Source organism: Anolis sagrei, chromosome 6 (genome assembly GCF_037176765.1).
Source record: "Anolis sagrei isolate rAnoSag1 chromosome 6, rAnoSag1.mat, whole genome shotgun sequence".
NCBI classification, from domain to species: Eukaryota; Metazoa; Chordata; class Lepidosauria; order Squamata; family Dactyloidae; genus Anolis; species Anolis sagrei.
The window spans coordinates 17865349-17876405 of record NC_090026.1 but is presented as its reverse complement, the minus strand read 5'-3'; the positions used below and the strand labels follow the sequence as shown (position 1 = coordinate 17876405).

At 44.9% G+C, this 11057-nt stretch overlaps 1 protein-coding gene across 3 annotated transcripts; it reads right to left on the bottom strand.

Annotated features, from left to right (window-relative positions):
• Positions 1 to 1826: 1826 nt before the first annotated feature.
• On the bottom strand, positions 1827 to 10732 carry CCDC106 (coiled-coil domain containing 106). 3 transcript variants are annotated; one of them, XM_060780316.2, is made up of 6 exons: positions 10496 to 10732; positions 7856 to 7961; positions 6826 to 6939; positions 6132 to 6308; positions 4817 to 5017; positions 1827 to 4145 (listed from the first exon to the last, which is right to left on the bottom strand). In XM_060780316.2, exons 2-6 carry the CDS (start codon positions 7923 to 7925, stop codon positions 3733 to 3735), a joined length of 975 nt encoding a protein of 324 aa, XP_060636299.2. In that variant the 5' UTR covers positions 7926 to 7961; positions 10496 to 10732; the 3' UTR covers positions 1827 to 3732. The 3 variants fall into 3 exon arrangements, with proteins under 3 accessions (XP_060636299.2, XP_060636298.2, XP_060636301.2); XM_060780315.2 differs by lacking the exon at positions 10496 to 10732 and adding an exon at positions 10379 to 10478; XM_060780318.2 differs by lacking the exon at positions 10496 to 10732 and adding an exon at positions 9995 to 10250.
• Positions 10733 to 11057: the final 325 nt, after the last annotated feature.

Below are 11057 nucleotides of genomic sequence, written 5' to 3'. Positions count from 1 at the left end.
TTGGCAAGACAGCAATAACAATACATCAAGACATATTAAAACTGGTTCGGCCGGCGAGAGGGGTACAAGGTTAAAAGTGCTGAAATGATAGGAGGGGCGTAGGGATTAAAGTACGGTGTGCAGTAGTGTTAATTGTGCTAAAGTGCTACTAGGACTTGTAGAATGAATGCAGATTGACACCACTTTAATCTCCACAGCTCCAACCTATGGGATCTTAGATATTGTAGTTTGCTGTAGCCCCAGAGCTCTCTGAAAGAAAAGAAAAATACCTTGCTAAACTACACACCCCAGAATTCCATAGCATTGCGGCAATTCAACCCCACACTGCCTAAGTCTCCAGTCCTCAACGAGGAAAAATTAACTTAGAATAGGCTGAGGGTTTCCTCCCCCCCCCCCCCCCCAAGTCTCTTATATGACAGTTGGAATGTAACTATTTGTGCTCTCCTCTGTTTCTGCTAAAATTGGTTGTGTATAATTTATACTTTTCTACTGAAGACCTTACCTTCTACTTTTACATCTTTGAATATGCTGTGTGTATTGAGATCTTTGTATGTCAAGAGAGATGTAGTGGTTGATGATTTTTCCCTCTCTTTGAAACCTTAGACGAGATGGGTGTTAAGAGTAGCTCAGACCCAGTTCTTTACTTTTAAGAAATATAGTTAAACTTTTTGTGATTTTTTTTAAAGACAAGATTCTGCATCTTTGCATCATAAGTTCTAAATTCCTTGCAGCCACATCACATGGCACTTCATGCTTTGTATTGTCGAAGGCTTTCATGGCCAGAATCACTGGGTTGTTGTAGTTTTTTTCAGGCTATATGGCCATGTTCCAGAGGCATTTTCTCCTGACGTTTCGCCTGCATCTATGGCAAGCATCCTCACTACCTCTGAGGATGCTTGCCATAGATGCAGGCGAAACTTCAGGAGAAAATGCCTCTAGAACATGGCCATATAGCCCGAAAAAATCTACAACAACCCAACTTCATGCTTTGCTTGCTGTGGGCTGATTGCTCAACTTTAAGTATCCTGTTTGTGTTTTGGATGCTCTGCTATATTTTTGGGTAGTTTTCCCTAACAGTATCAAACTGTTGCACTTCTGCAGTGTTGATGCAGCCTTGATCCACAAAAGCTTATGCTACCAATGTTTTGAGTTAGCCCCCATATACACTGCAATAGAATCCAGTTTCAGAATGCAGTTTAACTGCATTGAACGGGGGTTTTTTGAGTCCACACTGCCATATAATGCACTTCAATGCCATTGAACTGCAGTCTGAAACTGCATTGTATACTGTAGTAGTGTATATGTGGCCTTAATCTCAAAGGTGCCATAAGGATCCCTTGGCATGCATATCCTGATTAACTAGGCTATGAATCTCCAAGGATGCCTGATGTATCTTTCATTGTAGGGTGGAGGAAATATGTAGACCTCCAAGTGTTGATTTCAGACTATTCATCCCTCATTGTTGACAGTGTTGGCTGAGGCTGTTAGGAGTTGTAACCCAACAGAGGCTTTGCATTCTTATACGGTATGGATTGCCAGTCACTTCCAAATATGAGCCATTCAGTGAAGTTACAGAAATGCACCTAGTGAAGTTACAGAAATGTTTTGTACAGCTATGTTCCTTTCAGAATATTGTATGTTACCTTCATAATTCAACTGTGATGCCAGGTTATTAATGTTTTCATTTCACAGTTTGATAACTAAATCCGAACTTATCCAAGGATCTCTAGAAAATACATACTTGGCTGTGAATTCCAATCCAATCTCCTTGTTCATTCCCAAAGAGGCAGTGAAATACCAATTTATAGATAAATAGATACATCACAGACATTGTTCACTTTTATTCAAAACACAGTTTAATTTAAATCTTAGTAAATAGAATTTGAAACTTTTTATTTTTTTAAATATTTTTAAACACAAGAGGAAAGGGGGCAGGGTTAAAAATTACAGGCACAGTGGAAACAACCCATTAATTACACTGAATAACAAGAGTGCATTCCCAAAAACCAGAGGCAAACTGATGACATCCTTGTATTCAGTCTTTGTCATACATACCCGCAGTGGTATCTTGAAGACATAAATGTGCAGATCAGCCTCCTCAAATTACATCCTCCAGATACTTTGGACTACAGTCTTCATCATAGTCAACTATTCACCTTGCTAGTGATGGGATTGATAGTCCAAAACACCTGAACAGCCTCAGTTGACAAAGCCTGCACCAAGTCTGTATATGATTAGTGCTCACACAAAAGGAGCAAAAAAAAAAAAGAATGAAAATGACCAAAAATTGGCAGCAAAACAAAGAATCCTGTTTGTGTGCCAGTAATAGGCACACAGAAATGAAAGAAAAAGCCTGGCACAACTATGAGGTAAAAGATATGGGACATGGGCAGGGCATGGGAATGTTTTGGGTCGTTGCAGGAAAGTATCTGGAGACCTCAGAACAGTGCAGTTAATCCCTCCAGTTTTAGGAAGATTAGAGTGAAAAGCCGAAGGGAGAGAACTCTTATAAAGCATCAAAGCAAGGTGAGCAATGGTACCCAGCCATATGCCTTCTCAGGTCTAGTCTAATTACTCAGCTGGCTGGAGAAGACAATGGAATAATGGCATGGTACATGAAGTGTCTGAATCCTCCATCAAGAAACACTTTGTAAGGAGACTAAGTAGTAGGACTAAAAATGTGACCACTGCATCCTCACTTGACGTTATGGCCCTTTGGAAATGCATTTCCCAACTTCTAACTATTTACCGGGAGCCCCCGGTGGCACAGTGGGTTAAACCACTGAGCTGCTGAATTTGCTGACCGAAAGGTTGCCGGTTCGAATTCAAGGAGCAGGATGAGCTCCAGCTGTTAGCCCAGCTTCTGCCAACCTAGCAGTTCGAAAACATGCAAATGTGAGTAGATCGATAGGTACTGCTTTGGCAAGAAGGTAACAACGTTCCATGCAGTCATGCCGGGCATATCACCTTGGAAGTCTCTACGGACAATGCCAGCTCTTTGGCTTACAAATAGAAGTGAGAACCAACCCCCCAGAGTCGGAAACGACTGGACAATGTCAGGGGGAAACCTTTACCTTTAACTATTTACTCATCTTTTCAGACAATTGATGTGTCACAAAAGACTTGTGTGCGCACAAGAACATTATCCCATGCGTGCTTGTGAGCTACAAATTGATTTGAGACAGGACTCACCTTTCCAGAGCTTCACAAAGTATTTTGAAGGTAACTCCTGAAATCTCTCAGTCAACACATACTTGCTGGGAGATTGTGGGAATGTTCGTCCGAAAGAACTTTCCCAAACTGTGCATCTCCTACTAACAATTTGCAATCTGAACAGTTTAAATCTACCCATTTAGCAACTCCCAAGCATCCTACCTTTGGATACAGCAAATTTTGTTCCACTGACTTACTTCACCTTTCCTCTGGCTAGCCATTTTTGTCAGTTCTCGGGTGGAAGTAAAGACTAAAATGTGTTCCTGACAGTCCAGTGGCAGCATCCAGTCAGATTAAGCAAGACAACTTAAGGAGCCAACACTGATCATCCCCTCGCCTCATGAACGAGTTAGCCAAGCCTGCAAAGCTGTCTTTATGCAGCCTTGGAAGCTGTGGGAAATGGCTGGCAAGGACTAAAGAGACAGACGGGAGAGGGCACAAGAGGTGCTTGGAAAAGATTGGGCAGGGATGGAGATGGAACAGCTTACAAAGTGGGCCTCATCAGCCAAAGACAGGAAGTCATCGTTTGCAGCCATCAGCAATGGGCAGAAGTGGCTTGGGTGGAGTAGCGGGTGATGGAAGAGGGTTGCCAGCAGCAGGGCCGGGGGAGTCTGTTTTCCGCTTGAAGCGGTAGGTGATGGGCAGGAGGAGCTTGCTCTTCTTGAGGGCCTGGACCTTCTTGAGTGTCTCATCGTCCAGTGCCAGGAAGCATCGGCGGGAATACTCCAGCAGCCGCTCTTTGGAGGAGTCAAATTCTCCCACCTCGGCCAACTTTTCAGGAGCCACAATGAGGAGCTCAGCAATGGGGGTGGTCAAGGCCACAGTGTTCCGGTCCACTCGGTGGTGCTCAAAGGCCCGGCTCATGCTTTGCAGCTTTTGGAAAGTGTACAGGATCTTCTTGTAGCGGCACAACACCCCATCCACATCTTTGACTGCACAAGTTCAGGTGAAAGGTAAGGGGCAGAATAAAGAAAAGGAGAAAAGTGATGTCTTATGGACACACAAGGATTTAAAAGCCAAGATGAGTTGGAAAAAACATGAAAAGAAGGTGCCCACATGAGGTCAAATGTTGGGAAGCAGATAATTATATATAATCAGCAGCATGAAAGTGTTGAGAATTCCCCAGTAACCAAACAAAGAATGGGAAGTAATGAGAACAATAAAATCATCATCATCCAGTAAAATTGAAAAGATTGGTAGGTGTGAAAAGGGCACAGGGAAATAAATGGTGAAATTAGTAGCAAGAAGTGGAGGAGAAATTTTAAGAGGCACACATAATGAAGAAAAAGGGCAGACAGACAGAATTATGAAATAAATAACAGAAACAGGGCGATGGAGAGAAAGGAAGTGGGCATGGGTCAAGAAAGAAAAGGGATTTCGAAAAGTAAATGTTATTGTAACAATTTAGCAAGATTCTTGGAAATGACTTTTGAGCTTGGAAAAGATGCTTGGGTTCAATGCCCCAAATCCTCCAGAGATTCCCTGGAACTGAAATCCCCAAGAGTAAATTTTCAAGACTTTGACCATATTTAATACCTTTGTGAGGGAAAGACAACTGGGAGATGAAAAGCAGGGTTGCGGGACAATTTTTCACTCTACAAACCTCTTTGCCTCTCACGCACTTTGTGTTTCACAAAGCGTCTCCTGTTAGTCCCTCCTTTCTGCTTCTTGTGTTCTGTGGAGCCCCCTTCTTCAGGGCTGGCACTTAGCCAGGAGCCCATACTGTCATCGTCCGTCACATCCCCGTTCCGACTCTCAGACATCTCGGACCGCCGGAGGGCTTGCTTGCTACGAAAGTGGTCATCTAAGAAGAGAGGTAAGCGAAGGAGCATCATATGGAGAGGGACACAGCACCCTACTTGGCACTGTCTTCTGCACTAGCATGCACAATATCCTTGACTGAAATCTTGAGAGAGGCCTAGCCCTTTACTCAAATGGGTAGGCAACCTGCAGCCTCCCCAAATGTAGATGTATTCCAACTTCCATCAATGAGTGGTTATGGATGTCAAATATCATTCTCTGGAGGCTACAGCAGTCACTTCTAGCACTTAGGCACACCAATCTTTCAAACTATGACCTTTACTCTTGTTAGATCAGTGTTTGTCAACCTGGAAGGTCATGAGGGAGTGTCAGAGGGGTCACCAAATACCATTAGAAAACACAGTATTTTCTCTTGGTCATGGGGGTTCTGTGTGAAAAGTTTGGTCCAATTCTATCATTGGTGGGGTTCAGGATGCTCTTTGATTGTAGGTGAACTATAAATCCCAGCAACTACCACTCCCAAATGGCAAGGTCTATTTCCCTCAAACTCTACCAGTGTTCACATTTGGGCATATTGAGTCTTTGTGCCAAGTTTTGTCCAGATCCATTATTGTTTGATCCACAGTGCTCTCTGGATGTAGGTGAACTACAACTCCAAAACTCAAGGTCAATGACCACCAAACCCTTCCAATATTTTCTGTTGGTCATGGGAGTTCTGTGTGCCAAATTTGGTTCAATTCCATCATTGAAGGTGTTCAGAATGCTCATTGATTGTAGGTGAACTATAAATCCCCGCAACTGCAACTCCCAAATGACAAAATCAACCCCCCCCCCCCCAACCCCACCAGTATTCAAATTTGGGTGTATTGGATATTTGTGCCAAATTTGGTCCAGTGAATGAAAATACATCCTGCATATCAGATATTTACATTATGATTCATAGTAGTAGCAAAATTACAGTCATGAAGTAGCCATGAAAATAATGTTATGGTTGGGGGTCACCACAACATGAGGGGTTGCAGCATTAGGAAGGTTGAGAACCACTGTGTTAGATGGAGATATGTATCATGGTTGCCATTCCTTCCAAAAGTTTGGAAAAGGCCTTTATCTAATGCTGCCCACAACACCACCCAGCTGTCAAAGCACTTTTGTTGTACCTGCATCCAGGCGAGCTGAGGAGATGAACTTGTCTAGCTGGCAGCGCAGGAAGTCTCGCTCTTCTTCAAGGTCTTTGATTCGCTTTTGCAACCAGGAGTTCCTCTCAAGGGCCATATGCAGCTGGGTCCTCATACCTGTCACAACAGTCAAAGAGGGAGCTGGCATCTCTGCAGCCTCTGTAGTATCCAACAGAAGGAGAGACACAAGTTGTATCATAATGACATTTGGTTCCTCAGTATTGCTTACTTTTCCTGTTTTTCTCAAAACACCATCAAATCCTGCTCACTGCTCTCGCCCCCAAACAGTTGACAGATTATGATTTTTTCAATGTTTATTGTTTTCAAATGCTGGCTGAAATCTTTTGGCATGGCAATAATAATAATAATAATAATAATAATAATAATAATAATAATAATGTAATAATAATAATAATAATAATAATAATAATAATACATTAATTGCATGAATAGACACAAGATATTGCCTGTGTCGAAGCGTGGGGAAGCTTTGGCCCTTGTGATGGCTTTGCATATCAGTTCCCAGAAACCACAGCCAGTACGGCTAATTGTCAGGAATCCTGAGAGTTGTAGTTCATCCTATGCAGAAAGCCAAAGGTAATCCAATATGTATTTAAAGGATGCAGAAATACTACTCACAGAGGGTGGAAGGGATAGGAATATTTTTTTTTCTCACCATCAAAATTCTGTAGTGGGTTCAATCCATAATACAATTGTTGCTGAGTTTGTGTCTGAGACTCCATCTGGTGTGGTTCATCCAAAGGTTTGTAAGCGTCATTATTTTCTTTCACTGTAAACACATAAACCAAGGGAATGGGTGATAAAGGGAGGAAATACAGGAGCCTAACAGCAGCTTTCTTTGGGCATGAAATCCTACAGGAAGTTTAGCAAATAGATAAAGTAAAGCAGCTGTGTTGTTGAAGGCTCTTAGGGGTGGAATCTCTGGGTTGCTAAACACTAAAGGCAGGACAGTAAATAAAGAGCAACACTCAAAAAACGGGAATTCCAAACAAGAATCAATCAGGGCCAGCTAACACCTCCCAACAAAGGACAGCAATGATCCAGGCTTTGAATTTGCAAGGCCATTCAGTGCTAAAAAAACTGTGAGCAATTGCAACATTCACTCTTGCCTCAAGCAGACAAGAATTTTTTCTCCCACCCTGGACATTCCACAGATATATAAACCTCACTTACTTTGTTTCCAACAGACCTCACAACATCTGAGGATACCTGACATAGATGTGGGTGAAACGTAAGGAGAGAATGCTTCTGGAACATGGGCATACAGCCCAGAAAACTCACAGCAATCCTAAAGCAGCTTTTGAACATAGTTTGGGGAGATGGAGGCATATAGTCCTGCTTACCATCATACTCATACAGGAAGAATTAGAGCTTGTGTCCCTCCAGATGTTTTGGAATATGATCCCGTTACCCCAAGGCAAGTATTATCCTGCTTGTGGCTTATGAGAGATATAATTCTGAGTATCTGGGTAGCACTAGTTCCACCTCCTTACAGTACAGAACACTCTTAGGGTCTCTACCCATAACAAAATGCCTAAAGAAACTACTATGGAAGTAGGTCATGCTCACTTGCACATCTGATATGCTGGCATGAAGGGGAAAAAACAGCTTTCTTCCCCCCAATGTGTTGCGCTACAACTCCTAGTATCTTCTAGCCAACATGCCAGCTTCTGACATACACTTACCTTGCTTTGCTGCACCTCCACGACGTCTCCTACCTGCATTTGCCTGTTGGTAATGGTTACTTTCACTCATCGTCCTACCTCCCCAAGCAGGATGGGTACTACCAACCTACAGAAAAGGAATGGAAATGGTTAAAACATGGTGAGGAGTTGCTGAGGAGCCTTCTAATCAAGGTGAAAGAAGAAAGGGCAAAAGCTGGGTTGCAGTTAAACATCAGAATACCAAGATTCTGGCAGCCAGACTGATTGATAACTGGCAAATAGAGGGAGAAAACATGGAGGCAGTAGCAGACATTGTATTCCTAGTTGTGAAGATTACTGCAGACTCAAACTGCAGCCAGGAAATCAGGAGACGCTTACTTCTTGGGAGGAGAGCAATGTCCAATCTCGATAAAATAGTGAAGAGTAGAGACATTACACTGGCAACAAAGATCCACATAGTAAAAGCAATAGCATTCCCCATAGTAACCTATGGATGTGAGAGCTGGACCATAGGGAAGGCTGAGTTTAGATTTCCCTAAAACATAAACTTCAAAAGTAACCCCTCCTTTCAGGGACTTTCAGGTGGTTAGCTTTCATGTCTGCTATTCTCCCAAATTTTTAACAGTGGATCTGCTCATTTGGAGTGCAATGCAGGGTGCAATAGAACAGAGCAGTAATTCATTGTAAAGTTAGAAACTACATAATGGCCTTCCTGAAAATAAGGAGGGTTCACACTCTCCTTCACTATGAAATAACTAGGTGTATAGTATCTAGATCCATGTTACCCCTCTATTCTGCCTTGGTTAGACCACACCTGGAATATTGTGTCCAATTCTGGGCACCACAATTGAAGAAATATTGATAAGCTGGAATGTGTCCAGAGGAGGGCAACTAAAATGATCAAGGATCTGGAGAACAAGCCCTATGAGGAGAGGCTTAAAGAGCTGGGCATGCTTAGACTGAAGAAGAAAAGGCTGAGAGGAGACATGATAGCCATTTATAATATGTGAGAGGAAGTCATAGGGAGGAGGGAGTAAGCTTGTTTTCTGCTGCCCTGGAGACTAGGACGCGGAACAATGGCTTCAAACTACAGGAAAGGAGATTCCACCTTAACATTAGGAAGAACTTCCTGACTGTGAGAGCCATTCAGCAGTGGAACTCTCTGCCCCGGAGTGCAGTGGAGGCTCCTTCTTTGGAGGCTTTTAAACAGAGGCTAGATGGCCATCTGTCGGGGGTGCTTTGAATGCAATTTTCCTGCTTCTTGGCAGGGGGTTGGACTGGATGGCCCATGAGGTATCTTCCAACTCTATGATTGTATGTTGTGACTCTTGGCTATTTACGTCCACAGCTTTGTCAGCCTAGGCCAGAGTTGAGTTTCTACAGGAGGGATGGGCAACTGGTGGCCCTCCAGGTCAGACTGCCTCACATTGTTGCTCTATACAAACAAAAAGCAGACAAGTCTGGTGCGGGTTGCCATCTATCTCCTTTTAGATGGCCGTGGGTTTCCTACGAAATGTCAGGAGTCAGAGAATGCTTCTCGAACATGGTCATACAGCCTGGAAAGCTTACAACAACCCACAGTGATTCTGGCCATGAAAGCTTTTGACAATACTAGGGTTCCACTTTAACTGCTATAGCAACATCCTATGGAATATTGTCATTCTTCCCTTTGGGAAGAATATTTGGAATCTCCAAGTCAGAGGGTGTTCTGAAGACCTCATCACACTACAGAATGAATCCACTTTAAATCCGGTTTTTGCCTCCAGCAGAATACTGGAGTTTGTAGTTTAGTGGGGCTATTAAAGGCTCCTTCCTAAACTACAAACCCCAGAATTCTGCAGGAGGCAGAAACCAAATTTAAAGTGGATTCATTCTCTAGTGTGATGAGGTCCTCTGTCTCTCTGGAACCTCAGTAAACGACAAGCCCTAGGATTCCAGACACAGGATGTTGCCATGGCGATTAAAACGAAGTCAACGCGTTTTACCACAGTGCAGTGTGACAGGGCCCTAAAACGAGGCGGTTTCTCTCTCTGTCTCAGGTGTGTTCGCTTTGTGGATCCAGGTAAGCGTCGGACTTTGGCTCCCACGGGGAAAGACCTCCCTGGTGGGCATCCCCAAGGAAGAATCCCGGGAAGGTGAGGGGTCGAGGAGCATGCCCACCTGGCAGGAACTGGGGCCAATCTGGAGCGTCCAGGAGATCAGGCTCTCTTTGGCAAAGGCTCGATTGGAGGCAAAGAAAACCAGATCCCCTCGATCCTCTGCAAAACGGGTCCCCGCTCCTCCAAAATGGCCCCGGATCCTCTCCCGGAATGAAAGACCCCTCCTCCTTCCCTTCCTCCCCAAATTCCGTGCGCCCCAGGACTTTGGGAACGCAAGGTTTTCCCTGGCGCTCCAGGGCGCACAGGTGATGGAGAGGCGCAAAGGAGAGGAGGGTCCTTTGGGGAGCCGAGCCCAAGCGCCCCCACCCACAGCCCCGCCCCAGGCTGAAGGGGAGCCCAAGGGCGAGGGGGCAGCGAGGCAACCCCCTCCTGGCCCAGCCCATACCTGGCTCTTTGGGGCGCATCCACCCCGGAGTGTCCGGACAGGCAAGTGCGGCTGGCGAAGGAGGAGCGGCCAAGGAGGAAAAGGAGGAGGAGCTGCCTCCAAGGGCGGGGGTCCTACCTGGCTCACGGAAGGAGGAGGGACAGGTCTCCTTCAAGGGGCTCCATCGCTTCTGAGGCCAGGCACGCACCGACAGGGAGTGACCACTGGCACGTGTGGATGAGCCATCGTGAGCACAGCCACGCGTGATTTTTTTTCGTGTAAGGAGCGACTTGAGAAACTGCAAGTCGCTTCTGGTGTGAGAGAATAGGTCGTCCGCAAGGACGTTGCCCAGGGGACGCCTGGATGCTTCATGTTTACCATCCTTGTGGGAGACTTCTTTCATGTCCCCGCATGGGGAGCTGAAGCTGACAGAGGGAGCTCATCCCCACTCTCCCCGGATTCGAACCTCTGACCTGTTGGTCTTCAGTCCCGCTGGCATAAAGGTTTAACCCATTGTGACACCCCCCTTCAGCGCTGGAAATTATGGAAGCCATCCTTCAAAAAATGCTTGTCTATGCTCTAAGATAGGTAATGGCGCTCCATGCAGTCATGCCGGCCACATGACCCTGGAGGTGTCTATGGACAATGCCGGCTCTGGCTTAGAAATGGAGATGAGCACCACACCCCAGAGTCGGACATG

What these genes read in the sequence shown, in the direction of transcription:
- CCDC106 (XM_060780316.2), bottom strand. Translation starts at nt 7,925, where the DNA reads ATGAGTGAAAGTAACCATTACCAACAGGCAAATGCAGGTAGGAGACGT. An exon ending in TGGAGGTGCAGCAAAGCAAG is followed by an intron (nt 6,940 to 7,855) that starts GTAAGTGTATGT and finishes ATGTGTTTACAG; the next exon opens with TGAAAGAAAATAATGACGCT. An exon ending in CCCACTACAGAATTTTGATG is followed by an intron (nt 6,309 to 6,825) that starts GTGAGAAAAAAA and finishes TGGATACTACAG; the next exon opens with AGGCTGCAGAGATGCCAGCT.